The following is a 27,308-nucleotide window of genomic DNA, read 5'->3' on the forward strand; positions in this document are numbered from 1 at the left end:
GTTCTAAGTTATCTAAATAAATATTAGCCAAAATTCCTGATGAAGGTGATCCCATCGCCAGTCCATTCTGTTGATATATAATTTTGTTGAAAACAAAGAAGTTATTGTTGATGACCAGGTTTAGAAGCTGAATGAAATCTTGTATTTCTAGTTTGCTAAGAGAACTATGTTTACTTAGATTATTTTCAATGATTTTTGGAAGTTTAAAAATTGGTATGCTCGGGTACATATTTTCTATATCAAAGGAGTGGAGGGAGTGGTTAGGTTGTAGGTTTAATACCTTTAATTTCTCAATAAGTTCAGTAGTGTTTTTAATGGATTTGTTGGAGAGAAAGTGATAATTTTTTGTTAGGAAATTTTGAATAAATTGGGATGCTTTGTAGAGTGGACTGGGTCTGTAGTTGATAATGGGTCGGATAGGAATATTAGGTTTGTGAATTTCTGGAAGGGCTTTGACTGTAGGAAGGCCTGGATTCATGGTTATCAGTTTAGATTTTTCATGGTCTGTAAAAAGAAAAGTTAAGTTCTTTAAATTTTGCTTTAGTTGCCTCTGGATTTTTTGGGTAGGATCTTTCTTGATTATTTTAAATGTGTTGTTGAAAAATTCTTTAGTTTTGGATACATAATCAGTTTTATTCATTAAGACAGTAGCTTTACCTTTATCTGCCTTTGTAATTATTAAGTCATTATGTTTTATTTTACTTTTAAGTTCTGTGATTTGTTTGTGTTCAGAGGTAAATTTGTCGTCATTAGAGTTAGTGGAAATAGTTTTCCTACTTACGTTTTTAGCTGTGCCTATCTTATCTAGTTTTCTTTTTATTTCAAATCTAATTTCGTCTTGTTTCTCCAAAGGCATTTTGTTTATTGTAGCTTCTGATTCTATAATCATGTTAGTCATTATGTCATTAGTCATTATGTCATTAGTCATTAGTACCATTTGACTATTTGACATGTGATTAAATCACAATAAAACGTCATTGTATTGAATAGGTGGACCTTGAAAGAATTTAATTTTACTGTAATCCCACTTCAATACGGAACCAATGAAACTCATAACTGTAAGTTTACTGAAAGAGTCTGCAAAAATGTTCAGGATGTCTCGAGTATTACTCACTTCTTGATCACCATTAAACATCCTATTTAAAGTTAAACATTTTATTGTTCCGTACTGAAGAATATTACAGTTAAAATTGAAATAACTGATAAAGAGATTCAACCTATTCAATACTACGTATTGGTAGCACTGTTGGTGGGGGCGCGTGTTGCCTTCTTGAAGCAAGCTTGGATGTTGTTAAGCTTTTCTTTGAATGAAGAAATCCGCTTGTTCAAAGACTACGTATTGAATAGGTTGAATCTCTTTATCAATTATTTCAATTTTAACTGCATTAAACATCCTAGACGGAAGAGGAGGTGACTTTTTGTATCTATATATATATATATATAAAGGAACGTGTCCTGACCGACTGACTGACCGACTGATTCATCATCGCTGAGCCAAAACTACTGGACATAAAGAAATGAAATTTTGAGGATACTTTTATATTACAACGTAGGTGCAGGTGCTCGCTTAGGGATTTTTGGATATTCCGTCGCTAAGGGGGTGAAAAGGGGGAGAAGTTTTAAAATGAGTGTATCTGTATCTCAAAACTTTAACAGTTTACAGATGTAAAAATTGGCATTTAGAATCTCCTTTAAAAATAAAGAAACACATATTGTTTTGTTTTTAGAAAACCCCAAAAGGAGGGGTGAAAATGGGTTTGAATGCGTTTAATGAGGATACTTTTATCTGGTCTCAGAAATTGAAGATATTACAGACCTGAAAATTAGTATTTTGAAACTCCTTTAAAAATAAACACGTATTTTTTTTGTTTTTGGAAAATCCAATATTAATGGGGGATAAACAGGAGTGACAAATGGGGTGAATTTTTAGAAAGACTATATCCGCAGTATATCTCAGAAACGTAAAATGTTACAGACGTAAATATTGGTATTTGGAATCTCCTGTAAAAGTAAAGAAACACAGGTGATTTGTTTTTGGAAACTCCACTTAAAGGGAACTAAAAAGGGGGTGAAATTTTAAAATGAACATGTCTACAGTAATATCAAAACTTAACATGTTACAGAAGTGAAAAATGGTGTTTCTTATCTCTACTTATAATAAAGAAACATGTACTTTTATTTTTGGAAAAACCACATGACTGAAAATGGGGTTGAATTATTTTTATTAGGATACTGATATCTAAAAAACTGAAGATGTTACAGACATAAAAAATGGTATTTGGAATCTCCTTTAAAATAAAGAAATATGTATTTTTTGTTTTTGGAAAGCCACTTAAGGGGGGAGGGGGAACTGAAAAATTAGTTGAATTATTTGTATGAAGATACTATTATCTCAAAAACGAAAGATGTTGCAGACGTGAAAATTGGTATTTGGAATCTGCTTTAAAAGTAAAGAAACATGTATTCCTTTCATTTTGGAAAATCCAATGAAGGGGGCGGGGGGATGAAAGAATTGAAAAATTGAATTAATTGTATGAGAATACTTACATCTAATAAAAACTAAAGTTGTTACAGATGTGAAAATTGTTATTTGGATCTCCTTTAAAAACAAAGAAAAACGCATTTTTGGGGAAAAATCATCTTGGGGCGTGGGGGTGAAAAGGAGTTGAATTCCTTTTATGACACATATCTCAAAAACTGAAGATGTTACACTCATGATAATTGGTATTTAGAAGATCCTTTACTAATAAAGAAACAAGTATATTTTTTTTTGGAAAAGTCACTTAACGGTAGAGGGGGGCGGAGGGTAAAAGGAAGTGAAAAAAAGTGAATTCTTTTCATGGGGATACTTGTATCTCAAAACTGAAGGTAACAGACATGAACATTAGTATTTGGAACCTCCTTTAAACATAAAGTAAAATGCCTTCTTTTTTTTGGGGGGGGGGGAATCAACTTAATAGCGGTGGGGTGAAAAAGGAGTTGAGACCAAGTGATTTTACTGTTGATAATGTACTTGATTCTGATCATTAACCGATCATTTTTAATCTTTCCTGGGTTCGTTTTCAAGAGCCATCTTAGATTACAGTAGATTCCCTTGGCATGTAAATAAAAATTTAAACAAATTTGAAATAAACGATAGGAATGATACTGACCATACAATTGTTTACCTCTATAATAAGGTCAATAATGCACGGAAGTGTATCATTCGTATCGCCAGAAATCCCGTGCACTTGCCTGGGTGTGACAATTGTGCTGGTCACATTGTCAGCAATGACAAATGCAGCAGATGTAATTTACCGCCAAGTAGTGGTCTTGCATCTTGCTGCGGGGTCCAGAATATCAATAATAATAATAATAACCTAAATTCAACTAATATTACCCACCCTAATAATAATAATGTTTTGGACCATCTTCCAAATGTGCGGACCGTGCTGGAAACGCGTCCTGGCCAGGTAATGACTACGAATGCAGTCCGGCCGTGGGTTCAGTACCGCCAAGGCACCCAAGACGAAACCCCGCCATATCTCCTCAAGGATTTGATCCATATTAAAAATACTTATAGGAAAAGATGGCAAAGATTTAGGGACCCAACTGATCGGGCGGAATACCTGGACCTAGCCCGGGAAGTACGAAATTGATTGCTGGAAAGAAAGGTTGAAAAGTGGGAGAAACTTGGCCGTAATCTCTCAGAAAATGAGTCAGATCGCAAATTTTGGCGGATTATATGTAAAACGTTAAGCATTTAATTAAAGATTTCAGTATAATACCGTAGCGAAACACGGGTATCTTGCTAGTTGTTTATATGGTTCCAGAAATGCTTAGATTGGTACGTATGCCCTCCTCAACTGATTTAACATATTCCCTATATTTAAATGCTTGCAGTGCTTTGAATTCTTTATGCAAAATGGAGAAACGTATATAATCGCTTGGCTGAGCCGATGCACGAAAGTATTTCCTTGCTCTCTCCTTCTCCTTCAGTTTTTCTTTTAACTCATTGTTGTACCAGATTGAGAATTTATGATCTTTGAACGTACGGACAGGCATTCTGTCTTTAATGAGAGCATAAAATTTTTTGCTAGTGGCTTTACATCGCACCGACACAGATAGGTCTTATGGCGACGATGGGATAGGAAAGGTCTAGGAGTTGGAAGGAAGTGGTCGTTGCCTTAATTAAGTTTCCGGCTCAGCATTTGCCTGGTGTGAAAATGGGAAACCACGGAAAACCATCTTTAGGGCTGCCGACAGTGGGATTTGAACCCACTATCTCCCAGATACAAGCTCACACACGCGCGCCTCTAACCGCACGGCCAACTCGCCCGGTGATAGCCAAATATAAATCATAGAATTGCCTTGCAGCTTCGTCTACTGAAGTACACTCATTTATCAGTTTTCACGGCAGTAAATAAAACAACTTTCGCATGTGACTAAAGTCAGCCTTATTCCATAAAAATACAGTTCTTCTGGACGGCTTCGGTACTATTCTGTTAGGGAGAGAGATGTTAAACTTCACTGCCTGGTGATCAGATATTTCAACCTTTTCTTTTTCTGTGCAATAGTTATTGCTGCCCTGCAGTTCAGAAATAAAAACTAAGTCAAGAAAATTATTTTGTCTAGCAGGGAAGAAACATATCTTTTTTTCTATCTGCTTTACGTCGCACTGACACAGATATGTCTTACGGCGACGATGGGATAGGAAAGGCCTAGGAATTGGAAGGAAGCGGCCGTAGCCTTAATTAAGGTACAGCCCCAGCATTTGCCTGTTGTGAAAATGGGAAACCATGGAAAACCATCTTCAGGGCTGCCGACAGTGGGGCTCAAACCCACTATCTCCCGATTACTGGATACTGGCCGCACTTAAGCGACTGCAGCTATCGAGCTCGGCAGCAACATATCTGACACAGATTATTTTCATTGATAACATCCAAGAAAATATGAAACAGTTTCACTATGTCTCCTAATAACAGATTGTGCAATGCCGTTCTCGTCTGGAGACCACGCTAATTGACTTAAGTCCCCACACAACACAATACTGTCTTGGATATTAGCAGCAGTTGTAACTCTATTTAAAGTCTTACGAAGGTCACGAATTTGATTTCACTTCATCCGGTGGCAGGTAGCAACAAACAATAAACACTGCCTGGCCTGGAGAGACAGTTGCTTTCACCACTGTGCATTCCCAGCTGTTTTCAAAAATAATTTCAATGATGGCAGTGAGGTGTGGTTCTGAGTCAGGTGCGTTCCATGTATATTTACTAATTCTTGTGGTAAAGTGTTTCAACTGGAAAGAACTGCACCAAGCTTTTCCATAGACCAAACGGCATCACAGTCACATATAACAATGTATTTATGAGCAATGTAGAGCGAATTCCTAGTTATCAGAAGAGGGTGGAAGAACTCTACACACAGCGTGTGACGAGGTTGTCTGGTTAATGATTCATTCAAATAAGCCCCATGACTGGCAAATGAATTACCTACATTCTAAAACGTGAGGTTTTCTCAATAAGTACTAGTCGGACTTCAAAAATAACCACACCACTGAATTTACAATGCCTATATCTCCTATGCTAGGCATAGAAAACAGTGAAGTTCAATTTATACAAAGTTAGTGTCATTATCTTGGCAGAAATTCACACCCTGGAAAAGTACTGCAGGTTCAATTGGTAATATTATTGACATTTTTTTTTTTTTTCAATCTTTGATGGTTTAACACTTATAGTCTGGCTCCTTGGGTGAATGGTTAGCATACTGGCCTTCCATTCAGAGGGCCCTGGGTTCACTTCTCAGCTGGGTCATGGATTTGAACTGGGTTTGGTTAATTCCTCCAGCTTAGTGACCAGGCATTGTGTTTGTCTTAATATACATCTTTGTTAGCATACAATGCATCACATTACAAACCACCACAAAATCATGCAATACTGAATAAATCCCTTCACATAGGATTGGCATCAGGAAAGACATCTGGCCATAAAACTGAGCTTAATTCACATAAGTACTGAACCTATGTAGTTGGGAACAGCCCAAAAGGAAGAAGAAGATAAATAAGGCTATGGAGCCCTAATTAGAATACATAACCCACTCTCAATTATAGCTACAATGCTGAGATAGAGAAAAGTATATTCAAAGAAATATGTATATTTCATGCTCATGCTCATTTTTTTACAGCATATAAATTCTATACTTTAAGTAGTTATGACTTATTCATTGTCCTCTTTTCAAACAAGCTTGAATATCAAATATATTAACCAGTTCACATCTCTTTCTTTAACAATCATAGTCCTGCCATAACTCATAACTTATGCAGTTCATTTTTATGACCAAGACAGTGGGTTGCTAGGATTTATCAACTAGTTTTGTTGATAAGTACTTACCACTTATTTTAAGCACAGCTTGATCATCTTTTGGAGTCCACTGCAAATTTACTATGTAGAGTTTTGGCCGCTTTTTCACAGGCTTATCCATGCCCCATAACCAAGGATATTTCTTCAAAACCTGGAGAGACATATTGTATAATTACAATGTTAACGTACATAGTGGATCACTGAATTGTTGAATCCATAACTGAATCGGTCATTTGGAAAAGGGCATATATCCACAAAAGTAAATTTTACAGGAGAGACAAAAAACTTAATAAATTGTGAATGAGCTGCATTTTGGGAATGCATGAAACTACTAAAGGGTCTTTTATTCCCGTAATATGGATTTCAGAATCCATTCCTACAGGGCAAGAAAAAAAATCAAATTTTGTTTTCTGGAGATGTACCCTTTTCCAAGTGAACTGAATATTCTTTGAAATTAAACATACATTTCTCATCCCTGTCTTTTTAATTTTTTTTAAATTATATTTTATCATCACGTCTTTACAGTAAACCTGTAGTATTTAGAAACCAGAGAATTATGAAAAGATCCAAAACAACGCACATAAATTGTTTTGATAAACAAAATGAATAATACTGCTCAATACTACTTGTAAGATATTATATTTTTCACTCTATTTGATATTACCCCTTTGAGAACTAACCTTACAACCATTATAATGAATAGATTAGTCACTACTGTATATTAAGAATAAAAAACAAGAATTTCTAGTAGCTTCTTTGTAAGAGGATCAGAATGCTTCTTCTTGCAGTGCTTCCTGCTCATTAGTTGGCTAGTTGTTTAAAATGTAATGGTAGAAACTGATAATGTTCATCACCAATATACTGTATCAATTTCCTTATGTTGTTGCTTTTCCTAATATTAATGGAAAGTTTTTCATGATAGGCTTGAAAGTCAAGTAGTGTCGGTAAAGTGGAACGAAGTTCAGTTGGCTTAGACAAAGCAAATATTTCTGACATTTCTGGGAGGCTGGCCATCTACTTAGACATTGTTAGAACTCTGGGTGCTGCACAATCATATTCAAATTAATTTTATACAGAAATGTGGAAAGATATTTTGACCTTTCTAGCTATGTTTCTTCCAAAAGAATTAGTTGATAACACTGATATTTTTTTTTTTTTTTGCGTGGATCAACGCATCTACATTTCGACTACAGGAATATGATTACATGTGATTATTTTCATACTGACTGTATTGAAGTTCAATTATTAAATGTTAAACATTAATTTATTGAAACCACCTATTCAATACTGGTTGAGTCTTTATGACTATAATAATGTCATTACATTAAGTATGAGTATGGCACATGTTTCGCCTGGCATTGCAGGCATCATCAGCCATTAATTCTATCTCCAAGTCAGAGCTCTGAGTGGATGCTATTTTAGGATTAATCATAGTCAATATTATTTATATAACAGTGCAAAGGAGTGATCAAGCCGTCCATGTTTAAAAGTTCTAATGTGACATTCTACTCTTGTTCACATATAATGGAAATATATTGACTGTTAACTTTCATTATGTCGCTAATGAGAACGGCTTGATGCAATTGGGATTAATCATCTGTACATTTTTACAACTTATTGGAGATTAATATGTGCTAGAACTATTCTTAAAAACTATTTTTACACAATTTACATAATATATTCAAACTTATGGTACATTTTGGAACTGAACTGGTTGAACTTGTCTTGAAGTTTCAATGGGATGTCTTACTCATATCCTGTTAAATGGAGAAAATGCTGATACTGGGATGGCATTGTAGTCTATTAAAGTCACAGCATTTAAATATTCTTTTTATATTTGTAGGACATTGAAACATGTTCAGCTTATATGATTTTTTGGGGAGGTCTAAATATTCTATAGATCAGCATCACTTCTTACAAGAATGAGCATCAATATTTAGGTGCCTTATAGTGGAATGGCAAGAATGCTGTTGGAGAGTTTGATCAAGATTTGTTAGATAACGGATTAATACATGAGCGTATACATTTACTGTATGTTGTTTTGTTGTGGAGCTTTTTTGATGTTATTCAGTATAAGGTTGAAGAGCAGTTCACTGGATTCTGGATGTAGTGTGTAGCTGGTGGGTGTGTTGAAGTCTGTGGAATAAAACAAAAAAGTGTGTGAGTGCTATATTAGGATGATTTATTAGTTGGTAGATTTAATGTTCTTGAAACTTACCCTTTAGATGTTAGGAGGAGGTACTGTTGTGTTGCTTGTGTGAGGTGGTCTGAACAGTTGCTTTATCTCTGCTTCTCGTATTGTAGGTACGTGTCATTGTTGGCAGGGAGTGAGTTGGATTTATAGTTGAAGATTTTTAAAAATTATTACCGTTTATGTTAAGAGATGACAATAAATTAGGAATTTGTTCCGTGACCGGGCTCTTTGTTTCTACGGTGTCATTCAGATTTTTAAAATTTTTATTGAGTGTTGGTCTAAAAGGATGTAGGAGTTTTCAAATTCATTCATTAGACTACCTTTATTGACGATCTTTTAGATTTGGAGGTCCTGGTCTATGGTGGTGAAGTTATGCCCTGTTTCTTTCATATGGATACTCATAGCGGAGTGTTTGTTGAACTTAGATGCGTTATAATGTTCTAAATATCTTGTATGTATACATATGTTCTTACAAAATAAGAAAATGTGCTCTTGGACTTTTATGATAGTGAAGCATTGTTTTTGTCCTCGGCTCAATTTAATCTGCTCGCACATGGTTTAACGTTTTTAGGTTCAGAGGACTTTTGTCAAGAGGACGTATATTCAAAGTTTTAAGACAGTTGGTGCTATTCTTTAGGTTTAAGTCATAGGTTAAGTTCATGTTTACGGATCTTGTTTTTAAAAAAAATAAGTCTTGCCCAATTTTGTTAAATTTGTATACGCTTTATGCATTGCTTTTTGTAACCTTGTCATTGTATGTTTTTTCTTATTTTTGGCTGATGATGATGCACACAAGCATCGAAACCGGTACTAAGAATAATAAAATGTTATAATTTATCTTATAACATTGTATGGTATTGAATAGGTTGACCCCTCGTTTCCATTAGATTTACGCATCAAGCTAATGATGTGCAGGAATTGCATTTATCACCATCTTCAATAGTTTAAATCAATTGATCATAAGGAGCATGCTTAAATTGGGATTTAAAAACAATCCACAATGCTCTTCTTTTGGAAGACCACATTGTTTTGCCCTACATCAGCTGATCACTCAGAGCTTGATGTTGGTGCCACGCTTGGCCAGTAGAAACATACAGAGCGCCTTCTCTGTCTATTTCTATGCTCGAAGGTTTGAACATGCATTAGAGGTGGGCTAAACTGTTATTTTCCAATAACATGTTCCAACATTCCAGTTCCACTGAGATAACATGTTATAAAAATAACATGTTTCAAAACTAGCAAAACATAATGTTACTTAACGAAGTTGTTACTAGAAGGCGCCAGATATCTTGACGGGTGAGTGATACAGCGGTTTCTGACCACACAGCTACGTGTAGCGTAGTATACGACACTGACAGCTGTATGAACTGGGTGTGAAAATGACCGGAAATGCCTCTACTGATAGCCGCGATGTGACAGTTTTGATTAATTACTGCCGATAAAAATATATGATACAAAACTACAACAAAATTGAATCTAGGAAGCATTTTATATGTACACTGGGCTTGGCATTTTCACTAGACCACTGGGCGAGTTGGCCGTGCGATTAGGCGCACGCGGCTGTGAACTTGCATCCGGGAGATAGTTGGTTCGAATCCCATTGTTGGCAGCCCTGAATATGGTTTTTCATGGTTTCCCATTTTCACACCAGGCAAATGCTTGGGCCGTACCTTAATTAAGGCCACGGCCAGTTCCTTCCCACTCCTAGCCCTTTCCCATCTGATCTTCACCAAAATATTTATCTGCATCGGTGCAGCGTAAAGCTAGTTTAAAAAAGCAATAATTACATATAAAATCAGTGAATGTAAAGTGCATATGGCATAAATTACAAATGGTTATAAATGCCTTTTATCGTGTAAATCAGGTTTTAAGATAGTACACAAAACAAGTAAGTTGAAACAGTTAACAAACTTACCGCACAATATGCGTAATCAAATTCTTCACTTGACAATCGTACTTAAGATCACATTTATCAGGATGAATGTTTCAAAAACAACGGATGTCTGTTTCCCTGTGACAGGTTGTGGTGGTATTGAGATGACTGGGGGTTTCGCCTGTGGATGCGATGGGTATAATGCCAATGAATGTTCCAACATTTTCATTAAAAACTGATGGCATAGCAGGCCCTAATTGATGCAGAGTCATCTTCGTTACATTGTGAGTACTTGTAGAAATTGAAGAGGCTGAGTTTGAATGGGTTCCCAGATTTAGATTGGGAATTTTGAAATTAGTGACTGTAGATTTAAAACGAATACAATAACGTTATTAGCTTTACGTCCCACTAACTACTTTCATGGTTTTCGGAGACGCCAAGGTGCCAGAATTTAGTCCCGCAGGAGTTCTGTTACTTGCCAGTAAATCTGTCGACACAAGGGTGACGTATTTGAGCACCTTCAAATACCACCGGACAGCCAGGATCGAACCTGCTAAGTTAGGGTCAGAAGGCCAGCACCTCAATTGTCTAAGCCACTCAGCCCGGCAGACTTAAAACAGCCTTGATAATGAATATCATACGAAGTGCATTTATTGACATTGTCATTCACTGAGAAATATGCCATTATGAAGGCTAACCTGTGTTTGATCTTTTATTCATTATAAACCTCAGCGGAGTTTTTTCGAAACATTACAAATTTACAGAATAACGACAGAGTTTGAGGGGCTTGTGTTCGAATCCCGGAGCTACACAACCACATGAACTAAATATCGCATCACTCAATGCAACTATGGTATCGTGGTCGCGGAGAGAAAGTCAAGAGAGAAGTCGACGCAGAAGATTGAAGAAATCTTCAATCAAAAGCTAAGTAACTACGAAGTTTGCCTGGTACTATCTTATTGTATCATAGAATGCAATTGAACTGGATAGTCAAAGACTTTTTTGAGGAACTATCTAGCCAAGAGCTAAAAGTGTATCTGTACAAAGATTTTCAGGTTTCTTAATTGTATAATATGTAAATATGTAATGTGTACCTATCTATTCAATACAGGTGAAGGGAAAAGTGTAAGTGTGTAAAGGGGGTCTCATTATTTTAAGATTAAGCTCCCGAAAATCAAACAAGTCCCCAGCCTGCCGAATCCTTAGGATCACGACAACCTTTAATTCCATAGTTCCCCAGTATGATGAACATATTTTCCCTCGGTACTCTGTCATATGCTACCTCTAGATCTACAAAACATGAACGCAACTGCCTATTCCTCTCATAGCATTTTTCAATTACCTTGCGCATACTGAAAATCTGATCCTGACAGCTCCTCTGTGGTCTGAAACCATACTGGTTTTCATCCAACTTCCTCTTAATTACTGATCTCACCCTCCCTTCCAAGATGCCAGTGAATACTTTGCCTGGTATACTAATTAATGAGATACCTTGGTAGTTGCTGCAATCCTTTCTGTTCCCTTGCTTAGAGATAGGTGCAATTACTGCTTTTGTCCAATCTGAAGGCACCTTACTAACACTCCATGCTAATCTGACTACTCTATGAAGCCATTTCATCCCTGCCTTCCCACTATATTTCACCATTTCAGGTCTAATTTCATCTATTTCTGCTGCTTTATGACAATGGAGTTTTTTTTTTTTTACCATCCTTTCCACTTCCTCAAGTGTAATTTCACCAACATTATTCTCCTTCTCCCCATGAGCTTGGCTGTTCGCAACACCACCAGGAAGATTTCCTTTTACGTTGAAGTTTGGACTTTGAAAACGACCACCATAAAAAGGCTAGAAGCTCTGGAAATGTGGTTTCATAAAAGAATGCTAAAAGTCTCCTGGATAGAGCATGTCTCTAATGGGCAGATTTTGCAGAGAAAAAACTGTAAAAGGTAGCTACTAACTGCAGTCATATGCAGAAAAATTACATACTTGAGGCATGTGTTACATGGTGAAAGATATGCAGTATTGAACCACATTTTAAAAGGCAAAATTGAAGGACAGTGAAGAGTAAGCAGAAAAAAGAATGTCCTATTATCTCAATAACATTCAAGACTGGACTCGAATAATAACCGTCAAACAACTCTATCGTGTTGCTGAAGATAGAACACTGTTCATATTGATCGCCAATGTCCGAGAGACTGGGCACAGCATATAGTAGAAGAAGAAGGTCCGTTATTACAGATGGACATCTTTATCAATCACCAATCTATATATATAAAATAAGAGTTTTGTCTGTACATTGCTCAGAATTTGAAAAGAATGGTATTTCTGTATTGGTCATGTCCATAGTAACAAGGAAACACACTTTTTACTTTTCCACAATTTCTGTCTGTCCGAACGTATGTACATGCATCACTAGAAAACGGCTAAAGAGAATTTAATGAAAATCGGTATGCAAAGTCGGGGAATAAGTTGCTACAATCTAGGCTATAAATAATTTTATTCACGCTGAGTGAAATGGTAGTTGAAGGGAAGGCCGAAAATATCATTCTTAAATATTTACGATATTAGTGGTCCTATCTCAATGAAAATTGGTATGCATAGTTGGAGAATGAGCCACTACAATCCAGGCTACAAATAATTTTATTTACGCTGAGTAAAATGGTAGTTTAGGGGAAGACCTAAAATGTAATTCTCAAATATTTATATTATTAGTGGTCGTATCGATAAATACTACATAATCAAAGTTATATAGAATTAAATTTCCGACCATTTATGTCTTATACATTTTAACCGTACCGTACACAAATATTCATGAATTTGTAATTTTGTTGCTAAGTCCATATCAACGCCGAGCCACAAGGAAATGGGTTAACAGAACTTAATGAAAATCGGTATACAGAGTCGGGGCATAAGAAACAACAGTCTAAGCTACCGGTATAAACAAATTTATTGACCCTGGATGAAGTTGTAGTTTAGGGAAAGGCACCTAAAATGTAATTTTTAAATACCTATGTTATTTGGTCCAATCGAAAAGTATTACATAAGGTGGAATGGGGTAAGTGTATAACTTGGGGAAGTGTAAACTACGTTAATATTTATTCTCCATGATAATATCTAGTGCTGCCACCTATTGTTGTACGTACCCTACTAAAAGGTTGATAACTTCCAGCATATATGGCAGTTGAGTGCAAAGTCTTTTAGAAAATATTAATCTGTGACAAGATGGCTGCAGGTCTTGACTGAAGAGATTGTTTTGGAATCTTGGAAGTTTGTGTAAGTAATTTTTCGAAAAACTAAAGACTTTTTATATGTAACCATACCAGTTTTAATGATCTTTAATGCTGTTATGTTTTGAACATTTATAATGACAGTTAGGACTTTTATGTGTGGTGCACACTTGCCCCAGTCATTTACCATGCGGGGAAAGTGTGACCCATGGTTGGTGGGGAAAGTGTGTATTATAGTTTACACTTGCCCCAGCTGATGATGTTTTCTTTATTTTCAGGTTATTTACATCATGGTTAGGGAATACAGGAGAATATTCAATAAGGGGAGTTCTTATTCCAAGGAGACCTTGGATGAAGCATTAACCCATTGAGCCCTGCATATTTGTTGGATTGAAACTGCATTGGCGCTAGGATTATTTTGGAGGAAATACAGTGTCGCTTCATATCATGAGAAATTTCTTACTTACAAGACCATTAAAGATTTATATATAAATGAAAACAAAAGGCTTTCATACCACAAACTGCAGAACAAGGAATACAGTAAAACATTTTATTTTATTTTATTTTATTTTATTAGCATCACGGGACCATACTCCGTCCGCCTGCTGAGCTGTAACACAGTCTTCTCCTTGCACTTCCTCTTTGATTTCCACATCTATTTGTTCTTCAGGAGCATTGCTCACACTATTACTAATATTACTACTAATTTCACTGAAAAAATTACATTCCTAATCATCATTACTTCCTAAAAGGGGTTATATATCAGTAATAATCAGTTCTATACTGCAGCCATCTTGTTTACAAGCGAATCTCAAAGTCTAGAGATAGCCCAATTTAAACTAATATTACCAAGCACACTATCGATATAAATTAGCAAAGAGCATATAACGTTGCAAAGAAAGAGTCTCTCCACAAATCGCAAATGCAACTCATTCTGCCATCTCTTGAGGAAAAGTTGAATTACATAGTAAAATGAGACAACGGAACAGTTCCGTGGTCCGGCATTTGGTCCACCGAGACGAAGCAAGGAACAGTTCCGTGGCTCGGGCCCAATGAGTTAAACAACATCAGACAAGGGTCTCTTACAGTATATAGGGCCTCCAAGCAATATGGAATTCCAAAAATTACTCTGTATAGCCATCTTAAAGGTAAGAGAGGAGTTAAAAGCAAAACTCTGGCACACAGAACAGCAATTCCTGAAGAGCATGAGACAAGGCTTGCCTCATACTTTAATGGAAAAGTGGGCGTTTAGCTTAAGCCGAAAAGAGGTTATTAACACTGTGGCAGATTATGTGGCAAAGAATGGTCTCATGACTCCTTTTAAGAATGGGATTCCAGGTGAGGACTGGTTTCTGGGATTCAAGAAGCGCCAAAATTTGTCTGAAGAAGCCACAAAGAGTGGAAGATTCCTGGAAGAAAATGACCAATCCATTTGTCATCAGTGAATACTTCGATTCGTTAACATGCTTGGATGACCTACAGCTTCATCCTAAGCTGGAGAATATATGGAATCTGGACGAAACTAATTTCTGCACAGATCCATCCAAAACTAAAGTTGTTGGACCAAAGAATTCACCTTCTAGTAGAAGAAGTGGATCAGGAAAGGAGAACACTACCGTCTTAGCAGCCTGCAATGCTGCTGGAGGAAAAGCCCCCCCCACTTATTATATTTAAAGGTAAATATGTTTGGGACCCATGGGTTGCCCCTAATGGATATCCTGGAACAGTCTATGCTTCTAGTACCAATGGATGGATAGACAATGACTTCTTCCTCTCATATTTTACAAATTCTCTTTTGCCAGGCCGGTGCTTTTGATATATGATGGACACAAAAGTCATGTTGACAAAAGTTTAGTGCAAGCCAATGTAACCATTCTAAAACTTCCACCTCATACTAGTCATCTTCTTCAGCTACTAGATCTTTGCGTTTTTCGTTCCTTGAAGAACGCTTCGGATACAAAACTTGTTCAGAGGCAACGTAATCACCATGGTGTGAAAATTCTTAAAGGTGTGTTCTCGCAATTCATGGAAGAAATATGGTTAAATGTTCGGCCTGACCTTATCATCAGTGGTTTCAGGAAAGCTGGAATTCATCCTTTAGATAGAGACGTAGTGCCGAGGGACAAATATGACATCGGGGCATTGAAACGATGGGAGGGTCACAAGAGAAAGGCAGGCGAAGGAGCTGAAGCTGTTCCCAACAACAGAGAAACAGGCGCTGGCCCAAGTGAATGTGGAACATCTGTTCTGCAGTCACCTAACCGTTCTGTGGAAGATTGTGCTTCTTCTGAGGAGCTGCTTCTTCAAACAGTGAAGCAGATTCCAGGAGAGACGGGGAAAAGAAGGAAATGTGTTGCTGCTGGTGCAGAAGTTATAACATCTGTGGAGGTTGCTCTATGACGTCAAGCCCTGATTGAGGAAGGATGTAAGGCAAAGAGAAGAGAAGAGAAGAGAAGAGAAGAGAAGAGAAGAGAAGAGAAGAGAAGAGAAGAGAAGAGAAGAGAAGAGAAGAGAAGAGAAGAGAAGAGAAGAGAAGAGAAGAGAAAATCACCAGCCAGCAAGAAGCGACAACTAAAGTCTGATTCGGAGGAAAGTGCTGACAGTATTCCCAGTAGCAGAAGCCCCACTACAGACATCTCTGAGTTACAGAATGAGGTCATTGAGGAAGAAGAAAACGAAAGGAGGGATACTGAACTTTGTTCTTCCACTATAGATGCAGGAAAGTGGGTGATAGTAAAGTATGCAACAAAGAAAACCTGCAAGCATTACATTGGGAGGGTTATTGTGAAGAATGAAGAGGACTGTTCAGTGGTTACACTTGCACGAAAAGTAGCAGCTAGGTCTACATTCATCTGGCCTGAGATAGAAGATATCTGTGAGGTATCAGATAGTGACATTCTGATGGTTTTGCCAGAACCAAGTGTAGGGAGGAGAGGATAATTTTTGTTTGGTGTGTCATTTTCAACGTTCAACATAAACTGAAATCAGGTCATATTGCACCCTACTTTACTAAATATTTCATAACATGGTTTGTAATTGATGTATGTGAATGAAATAAACTATTCTGAATCAGAGAAACATTCTGTGTGCACTTGCCCCACCCATATTCTTATACCATCAACTGTGTGGATGTATTAGCCTGAATGTACACTTACCTCATATGCTTATGATGATGATGATCATGTAGAAATTAAAATTATCCTGTAATTATGCCATTAATGAAGTTACACCAAAATCACTCAAGCATTTTGCTAAACAAAGCCCATATTTAAATGTCGCACAATTTGAGTACAATATCACAGTTCCTTCCCTTTACATACAACTTTGAATTTAAACTAATCAAATTGTGGGTTGCACTTACCCCATTCCACCTTAACAAAAGTTATAGAGAATACAATTTGCGATCATTTATGTTTTATTCAGTTTTACCGTACCGACTATGGTAAGAGCGGTATTTCAGAGTCGGAAGAAAACTAAATGTGAAGGTCTACAATATCGAAAGCGCATAACATTGATCAACAATAACATTACATTGACCATTGTTTGTTATGATTTTCTTTGTCTCTTATGCTGCCTATATATAAATGCCTCTCAACTCCGATAAATGGGATTACTGCTGCATACTGTACCCGCTCAAAGCCTGAGTCCCAACCAGCATTTATCTCAGGGGGTGTTACGGTCCAAATCTATCGCAACTAATAAACAATAAATAAATAAAAAAAATTATGAAGATATAAGATCTCCAAATAAATGTATGGGCGCCAACCAATTAGTACTACAGGGTTGAACGGGACACTCTAATCATTAACTTTAAGGCTCATCATAAAAACACACCAAATATATTAAATCAGATCAAAGGGAAAGATATGAAGGCTCCGTCCTAGGAATGGGGACGGATATTTAAACAGTCACTAAGGGTTTCCTATTCTACAAGAACAAGAACCTGGAACTGTTTCGTTGCAGATGCTAAAGGAGCATTTTATTTAAGTAAAACAAAATAATTTTTTACACACAACCAAAATCTGTTGATCCTTAATTTGCCGGTATTAGCAAATTATTCCTGAAATTTTTTTACACAACATTTGACACTTTTGACCACCCATCATCCATTTGGGTGGTGGAACCGTTGATATATGAAGGTATCAGATTTACCCTCATTAACACCATGGCCATCTATGGTCATGGACCAATTACCTGTTGGCCAAGTGGGCGTGATCACATGACCCATGTCATCGCCTCCACTTTTATTGAGATGAGACCAACCCGGGACACTACAAACTCTCTCCGGGTTCCTAACCAAGATATGCTAATTGTTAACTGAAGGAAACGACAAAGAGACTCTAACCTAACGGTCCAGATGTAGGGATTTGCCTTCATATTACAAATATTAACTTATTATTTACAACAACTTCACATTATTACGTTATTTCACCAGCTAACTTCCCTAGCATCATTCATCATCATCCGAAATAATGATAATAAAAAAATGTTTAATTATTATTATTATTAATTTTATCAGTAGAGATCATGATTATTGTAACCCGTAATCATCCTCGCTCTAATATTTCAACTTCTCACTCTTATTATTATCATCTGAAATAAAAAAGTAGGTTCTTCTTCTTCTGATTCTTCAAATATTATTATTATATTTATAGTAGTTTGAAAATTTCAGTACTTTCATTTCCACTCCCACCATCATTATTATGGTCAGAAATATAAAAAATAAATTCTTCTTCTGCCTCTTCAAATTATTATTATTATTATTATTATTATTATTATTATTATTATTATTTCTTCATTTTGGCCTGCTGTGGACCACGTTATTTCAACCATTTGCATCCTTGAGCTTTAATTCTTCCGCAGTACTCACGCATTCTCGTTCTGTGAGCCTCCTTTCTTTCATCAGTCCACTTCTTGTCTGTTTTCAACTTTGGCCTTTCTTGGAACCTCTTGTATCCCTGGAGCTTTTTCTGGAGAGGAACACGTTTCTGGATGTCTTCAAGTGTGATTCCTATTTCTTGAAGGTCTTTTTCAACTTCGATAAACCAGGGTCCCTTGGTTTTCTTGTTAAGAAAGTAGGAAAAGGTCCTCTTGGTCTGTCTCTGTGTGCTCATGCGTGCTATATGGCCATAAAAATTAATCCTCCTTTTCCAAATCGTGTCCGTTATCCTCTCCATATGCTGGTACAGATCGCTGTTGTGTCGTCTCCTGTACTCACCATTTTCTTTGATTGATCCAAGAATCTTTCTCAGGATTTTTCTTTCTTTAGCTTCTAGCTTCTCCAGCAGACCTTTTCTGTTCATTGCAAGGCATTCTGCTGCGTAGTGCTTCCGGGCGTACAACCAAACAATAATGCCTAAGCTTGGCGTTGATAGACACTGATCTTTTGTTGTAGACATTCCTAGTCAGCTGATATGCCACCTCCATCTTGTTGATTCTGCACATAATTGCTTCTTTCTCAGAGTTATTAAATACTATCCACTCGCCTAAGTACTTAAACTTTTCCACCTGCTTAATTTTTCCCTGTTCCACAATTATTATTATTATTATTATTATTATAAATTAATTTCACTTGTTACACGGCAGTCCACTATTATTAGGTTTAAAGCATAACCCCTTTTACAATTCCAGTCTAGTTTGGCACTTAATCAATTAAGACATGATTTACTTGGAATATTATTATTATTATTATTATTATTATTATTATTATTATTATTATTATTATTATTTCGAAAATATATACTTTAATTTCAATCTTTAGAACTTAGTCACATATGTTAACTCCCAAATATGAACCACCAAGATCCGATTTCATATCGGTTGGGACAAAATAACGGTATTCGAACCCGCAACCTTATTTTCGTACTGTCGTTAATTCATGGAGACCATGTCCTCCTAAGACAAATCTCAAATCCCGTAACACCTCGCAGTTGGGCAAATACCTCCAATCTCTGCAAGTGCTAAATTATTCCTTCCTTTTCCTTTTGAAGCCCATTTATTCTACTGGGACTCTTCAAAACATTTAATTAATTAACCTTCGGTGCGTGGACTCTATTCTGCCACTCATAACACCAGTCTCGGCATACGACCTCAATGTCGGCTTTAAGATCCATCTATTTCTTCATCAACGTCAGTACAATCCACTTTCATCTCGTGCTGGATTTCTGTCCCACACGACTTCCGACCTCAACTTTTGGCTCAAATCACTCTGGGCTTCCAACATAGCATGACCATCTTATACAAGTGCCACTATCGTTTCTACAAAATTATTTATGATTATTATGGAGTCCAAAATAAACATTAAATCAACAATTAGTGTTAAAATCGGATTTACTGCCCGAATTCAAATATTCACGCGACATGTTATCTCCACATTTTAATTACTTTAATTTGCAATCGTTCTATCAAATTAGACCCGTGCCTTTATTCGCAAAGCATTATTATTAAACACGCATTTACACATTACCCATATTAATTTATTACTCAGATACTTCTACTGATTATTATTATTTCTGTCCACTGGCGAAACTTCGCGGCAAAATAATCATCAATATTTAGAGACAATTCAATGAACTTCATTCCGTCCCACAACCATTAAAGTCACTTGGCAACCCTCTACTTCCGGAAAATCTTACAACATGCCTTAATATCTATAAAGTTTCCGATAACTGAAAACCACCGTTGAGCACTTCTAGAATGAATATTAATCTTATCTTTACGTGAAACGTGCTCCATATAATTTCAAACAATTCAAGCACTTGAATAAACAAATCCACCCTACTCTACTCTATTAAATAATCAAAATTATGATGAGTGCTTGATCTAATTATGTACATATTAATTTTTCCCTTTGTCTATCTATCTCTGAATTTATACGAGCCAGAAACGGTTCGTTTCACAATCAAGTTACCATAATGAAAGAATATGATTTCCTCCCGCTAACAATAGCAACCTACAAATATTATTAAGGGGTACTTATCTCAGCCTGTAGTTTGCTAAGCTGGACGAGGAGCACAGCCCTCACCCATGTTTAGCATTGCATCCTACTAGTTTTCATGCCAGCTTGAAGAGGTAATCCAATGCACTTTCAGGATTTACACATATTAAATTTCAAGTTTTAAAATTTTAACATTTTAACAATTTTACACACACTAATATTGAACTGAAACTTTACATTTCTGGCCTTTTATCTAGCCCACTTAATGTAAATATAATTCTTCGTTCCTATCCCAGACACTAGGTACATGGGACACCTCAGGATCCCCTTTACAACGGCCCAGGCGCGCACTCGATTTCCCGTCATGCGTTCGCGCAGCTGACCCGGTATCAGTTGATGATTGACTGTTTACTGGATGAAATACGTCGAACACCCGTGATCGTTCTCACATCACGTACTTCCTAATTTCTTTTTGTAGAATCTCACACTCCTATCCGTACGTTTTAATTTAATGAGTTCGGTAAATACTGGAACTCTTCTTGCTAATAGACTGTTCAAGACTGTAATATGAACTACTACATGTCACGAATCACTGTGCTACGTAACATTCTAACACTTCAAACACTATTCCACGAGTAAATACACACATGCTCCCTGGCGTAGTAACAGCACGGAAAATATTCACAAGTAAGTTACGCAACCCTGACGTGGTAAAAGCTCGAACACATTATCAGAAGTAAGTAAGTCCGTCTCCACGACCCTACATTTATATTCGTCTCCCCTCTCCTCCGAGTTCACGAAAGGTCATCTTACGACGTGCAGCTCCGATTATCCTCATACGACTATTTGCGGCTCTACCAGTGGCTTAAATATGGGATCCAATGATGTAATTATGTTCTCAAAGGCTCCATGCCAATTCTTAACTAATATCGTTCGCTGGTAATTGATATAATTGCGAATTTAGCTCTTGTATCCTGGCCTGGGATTTTGGGCCATATTGTAGAGTCTCTTGCCTTCAGCCAATCAACGGATAGCGCCCATGAATTCTCAGAATTTCTCCAGTCAATCTCCCTCAATCAATAACTTTTATTATATGGTTAGGCTTCTAAATTTTACCTTATCCCGAATTTATGAATCGCTTCCTTCTATAAATTTAATCCGTGGAGTTAACTTTGATAGTGCTTCTTACAATACAAAGTTGTCGCACCTGCTACTGGTCTATGAATTTTACGATTGGTCCAAGCTAGCGCGGGACAGAGAAGTTTCATATTTGTTTCTTCAAGTGCCAACCTTGCCTTCAGCTCCTGCTAGTAACTTGGAGCTCCCTTGACGTCTTTTCTCGGTTTTTTGCACACGGCTCTTGCGGGGTTGCTACTGCAAATTTCGTTCGCGGCGATGAATCTTTCCACTAACTTGTCAACAACTCTTGCCTCTAATTTCCCCTTCGTCACCATTTCTAAGAATTCTAATTCTGCTGGCCATTGTATTTCTTAATCTTAGTGGAGACAACAGTCTGTGGCAGGTTGCACAATACCATCTCGGCCTGGTCTGTACTTACAATATGTAAAGTAAGATATTCTTGCTTCTGAAACTGAAATATATATTCCTCAATAATTAATTACAATTTAATGACGCCTATCACAAGCCCACCAGGGCGCAGTACTGAGTATAACAGTCTGACTGAATATTAGCGGGAAATAGTTGGGGAGTTAGAGAACTTTCTTCTTTAACATGCCATTCCTCTGGTTCATACATTTTCTGATACTACTGGTATGTAACACACTGGTTCATCACACTCCCCACACTTAGAGCCCTCCCCAAAATACACAAAAGCACGTGTCCCATTAGACCTATAGTAGATTTTATAGATGCACCACAAATTAAGCAAACATCTCAACCAGATTCTTAAAGAGAAAATTACACTTAAAGAAGATAGATCAATCAAAAACAGCCTAGAACTAACTAAAGAACTAAATGAACTTAAAATAACAGAGCAGTTTTGTAGATGATGTAATTTACATATATGATAATGACATCACTAATGCACACCAGTTATAAACACACTAAATTATTTACGCAAGTCCATCAGGTTCATGATGGAACCAGAAACTGACAAGATAATAAACTATTTAGACATCACAATCAGTACGAATAGTGACAACCTGTCTTACAGAGTATACAGGGACCCCATTCAGACATCACACATTATTGACGTGTCAAACAACCCACACATGCATAAAATAGCTGGTCTGAACACAATGGTACACAGATCTATTTCCATACCTATGAGCATAACAGATTTCAATGATGAGATGAAAATAACTAAACAAATAGTGAAAGAAAACAACCACCCTCCAAGCACAGTAAATAAACTATTAAACAAACATAAGAAAAATGCCCGGAAAACCACCACGCGTGACAGGGAAAAATACGCAGTTATCAACTACGTCAACAAGAACATATACAAAGTAGATAACATTTTCAAAAAGTAGGTCTAAAGGTTACTTTTAGAAAGAACAACACACTACAGAGACACATCAGCAAGTGCAACCCAAACAATAAAGACCCTCTCGCCAAGTCAGGAGTATATGAACTCAAATACTAAGAACCTAACTGCAAAACCACATACATAGGCCAAATAAAACGTAATTTCCAAACAAGATACAAAGAACACAAAAACGCAATCAGATATAATCGGCATTCAGCCTTCGCAGAGCACATATATGACAGTTCACACCATTTCACAGACATCAACACGGATCTAAAAATCTTACACTTCAAAAATAACAGTAAATCTTTGAATATTAAGGAAGCCATTGAAATTTACATCGTGAAAAAAGATAATGAAAACAACCTGAACGAACATACCTTTTTAAAAAATTTCCTCCTATTCACCTTACTTAATTAACATGTGGACAACATTTACAATTATACATTAGCATTAAATGAATCCCAGAGGTAATCTCTGACCTAAAGGTCTGGAATGTGGGTTAGGATATTCTCATCTGGAGTAAGTGCACCTTACGCACTGTCCTTGCAGGCTCAGGACGATCTTTTATAGATTATCAAGTATCACTAAATAAACTCACAGAAACGCTCCTAAAATATTGTAGTAGTAGTAGTAGTAGTAGTAGTAGTAGTAATAATAATAATAATAATAATAATAATAATAATAATAATAATAATAATAATAACAACAACAACAACAACAACATTAATAGTAAATATAAAAAATAATTTTTCATGTAGTCAGAACATAAGTTAATATTAAAAATAACGTCTAATAGGTATACTCTATTTCAATATCTAATTTAATAAACCCAAATCATAAACTTGCATTTATTCATAATACATTATTACTACAAGATAGTTGAAGAAAGTTTCACAACGCTCCACCCCAATAACAGATGCTAGCTTTAAGATGAAGGTATCAACCTGCTCCCCTCCAACCAATAGGAAAGATCCCCTCCCCTACCTCTGCTCCTCCCTGAGGAACTGTTAGCTACGCTCAAAACCGCTCCTCTCCCAGGATCACAGATCTGTTATAGTGAGAGGTGACAACAGATGTTTCTTCGGCAGTGTAGATAAGTACAAAATATTTCATTATACGGTGTTGGTCATTTCCCATACAATCATTTTTTGATCACATATGGTTCATATTATCACCTAACTCCATTATCATTGACAAGTTTACACTACGTAAAATATACTGTACATATATGCACATAATTTAAGTGATTTGATAGAATTTGAGGATGTTCTTGTAGAACGAAACATGTCATTCTTTGTATATGTGATTTTTACAGGTATGCTTATAGTTTTTTAATTTGCATTTGAAACTGTTGTGTGTCTGACAGACTGGAAAGTTTTAATTGCATTTAAGAAAACCAATGCGTGCTGCAAATGTTCTTTTTCAGGCACAAACGTTGACATGATCACTGAATGATATAACACAGATGTTTAGTGTTTGGCGGACTCAACTTGTGTGTGTTGGTAAGTTAATATTAGACGAACAAACTGACATGTGTCAAATTTATACACTGCCTATTGGTCGCTGGCGCCATCTCTTAGTGAAACCGAAAAAGACTTATGCACACACCTGGTATTACTGATAATTTGTCTAGATCATGTGAAATTTCAAAACTAAATGAATCAATAATTTGTCTCTCTAATCATTCTTGATGACAAAATTGAATCAGAGAAAGAGGAGCTCCCTGAAAAATGCCTCTTCTGAGCTAAATACATTCAGATACCTGTTTTAAGGCATGACTTCTGGTTTAATTTCCTCTGGACAAACTCCTGACTACTCCATGAAGGCTTGATGGCATAGGTTGAGTATCAAGACATTTATCCAAGTGATTGGACAGCTGGAATTAATACTAAGAAAATCTTGAAGCTGGTCGCATCGAAAATCTCCTTCGAGGGAATAGAATAAGACAAAAGCTATCACACTTTAGCCACGTAATGAGAAGTACCTTCATGAAACAGAAAAGAAAAGAAAGGAAACAAAACAAGATCATGGTGGTGGTTAAATAACATCAAAGGAGACACTGGCATGAAGATCAATGAAAATAGGGAATCTGCCTACAACAGAGCTGAATGGAGATATACAATCCACAGGATGACCCAAGAGCTGTATTTAATGGACCAGATGAAGAAAGGAGAGAAATGCAAACATAAACCTGCATGCACACACCCACCCCACATTTTAGAAAATATTATTATATAAACAAATGAAATACACGGACTTAAATTCAGTAAACCAGGAAAATTCTCTTTCTTTGCAACATTAAACATCAATTCAATAATGAAATTTGGGAAGTTGAAACACTTAACTAATGTCATGGATCAACACAGGATTCTAATCACAGCCCTACAAGAACTTCGGAACACAGATCAGGACCCATTTGAATCTGGGGGATATAGTCTTTACAAAGAACGTCCAGGAAAGAGAGTAATAAAAAATGTTCCCCAATTTGGAATGGGATTCCTGGTTCATACTAGCATATTAGATTCAGTGGAGGACTTCTCGTCAAACTCATAAAGAACTGCAACCTTAACAATTAGAGTAGAGAACAAAATATATACACTGATTAATGTCCATGCCCCAACAAATGAAAAAAATCAGGACAAATAAAGAGGAAACAGAAATGTTTTGGGAGGAGCTTGACCAACTGATTTCAAATATCCCTGAAAACCATGTTAAAATTATGCTTGGAGACTTCAACGCGAAAACTGGACAAGAGAGAAAATATTGCACAGTGGTAGGTAAATGGCCAGCACACATATTGACAAATAGAAATGGTCAAAGATTAATTGAGCTTTGCACAGACCATGGGCTTATTCTTGAAACCACAAGATTTAAGAGAAAACCACACAAATTAATGACCTGGAAATGCCCTAATGTTAAACTGGGTGAGTTTCAGATAGACCACGTAGCAATGGATAAAAAATACCATAGAGAAATTTATAATGTCAAAGTCCTTCATGGGGTGGACAGAGAGATCCAAAACACCTCTAAGTGACAAACTGGAAATGATAATTGATAAACTAAAAAATATTGCCGAAGAAATTGGTCCTATGACACGCCTGGTGGAATGAGGAATGTGATATGGCAATACAGAAAAGACACAAAGCATGGCTAAGTGACCAACAAAAGAAAACGGCACAACCTCGAGATGAACTAACTATTGCTATAAGACAAACGGCCAAAGAAGAAGAATCAAAAGAGACCATCAAAAAGAAAACCTAGTTAACAGAGATGAATCATTCAAACAACATAAGACACGAGACTATTACAGGACATTTAAACAATATCAATCAGGGTATACTCCACCTACACTCATGACGAGAAATAAACAAGGACAACTAGCACACAATAATCAGGAGAATGCCAAACTTCTAGCTGATCACTTCAAAGAATTACTAAATGCTGAAGACCCAAAAGAATACTTAGAATTTTCACCTGATCCAAAAAATAAAACACGCTTAGACAAGGTTATTCCACCCGAGTTCCATGAGGTACTTCAAGCGATTAAGTGGCTCAAGAATTATAAAGCTGCAGGAGAAAATCAAGTGGTTGCAGAGCTGTGGAAGAATGCAAATAACCAAACACTTCAAAACCTACACAAACACATCATAGACATATGGGACTCTGAAAAACTGCCTGCAGAATGGAATACAGATATAATTCATCCAATACACAAAAAGGGGGATAGACTGGATCCAAATAATTACCGAGGGATCTCTCTACTTGATATCACATATAAGATCCTGTCTAGAATTATCCTCACGAGAATTCAAGAACAGCTCGACCAAAAACTTGGAGAGTATGAGGGGGGAAGTTGCCCTGACCAAATCGTTAGTCTTATGTGGATTATGAACCATCAAAGAATGAGAAACAAAAAGCTAGTTATCACTTTTGTTGACTTCAAGAAAGCATATGACAGTATTCATCATGAGTTATTACTTAAAATCCTTAAAGAATTTGGGTTACACCAGAAACTCATTAATCTCGTTGACGTTACCCTCAAGAACACTAGAGTAAAAGTTAAATTCTAAGAGTTGTCTGAATCATTTGAAATCCGGACTGAACTTCGACAGGGGGATGGTCTCTCACCAATACTGTTTAACTGTGCATTGGAGAAAGTTGTGCGAGAATGGTCTAAGAAATGTCAGCCAAACATCAAGATTGGCAAAAATATCAAACTCAATTGTCTAGCATTTGCAGATGACCTTGCG

General features: G+C 36.6%; 1 protein-coding gene across 2 annotated transcripts in view; it reads right to left on the reverse strand.

Annotated features, from left to right (window-relative positions):
* Sirt7 (sirtuin 7) overlaps nucleotides 1-27,308 on the reverse strand; it is a 197,416-nt gene that overhangs the window by 19,412 nt on the left and 150,696 nt on the right. For both annotated transcript variants that reach the window (XM_067149238.2, XM_067149239.2), the window contains exon 6: nucleotides 6,369-6,489. In XM_067149238.2, coding sequence (XP_067005339.2) covers nucleotides 6,369-6,489 — 121 coding nt within the window. The remainder of the gene's footprint in view (nucleotides 1-6,368; nucleotides 6,490-27,308) is intronic.

Source organism: Anabrus simplex, chromosome 6 (assembly GCF_040414725.1).
Source record: "Anabrus simplex isolate iqAnaSimp1 chromosome 6, ASM4041472v1, whole genome shotgun sequence".
NCBI classification, from domain to species: Eukaryota; Metazoa; Arthropoda; class Insecta; order Orthoptera; family Tettigoniidae; genus Anabrus; species Anabrus simplex.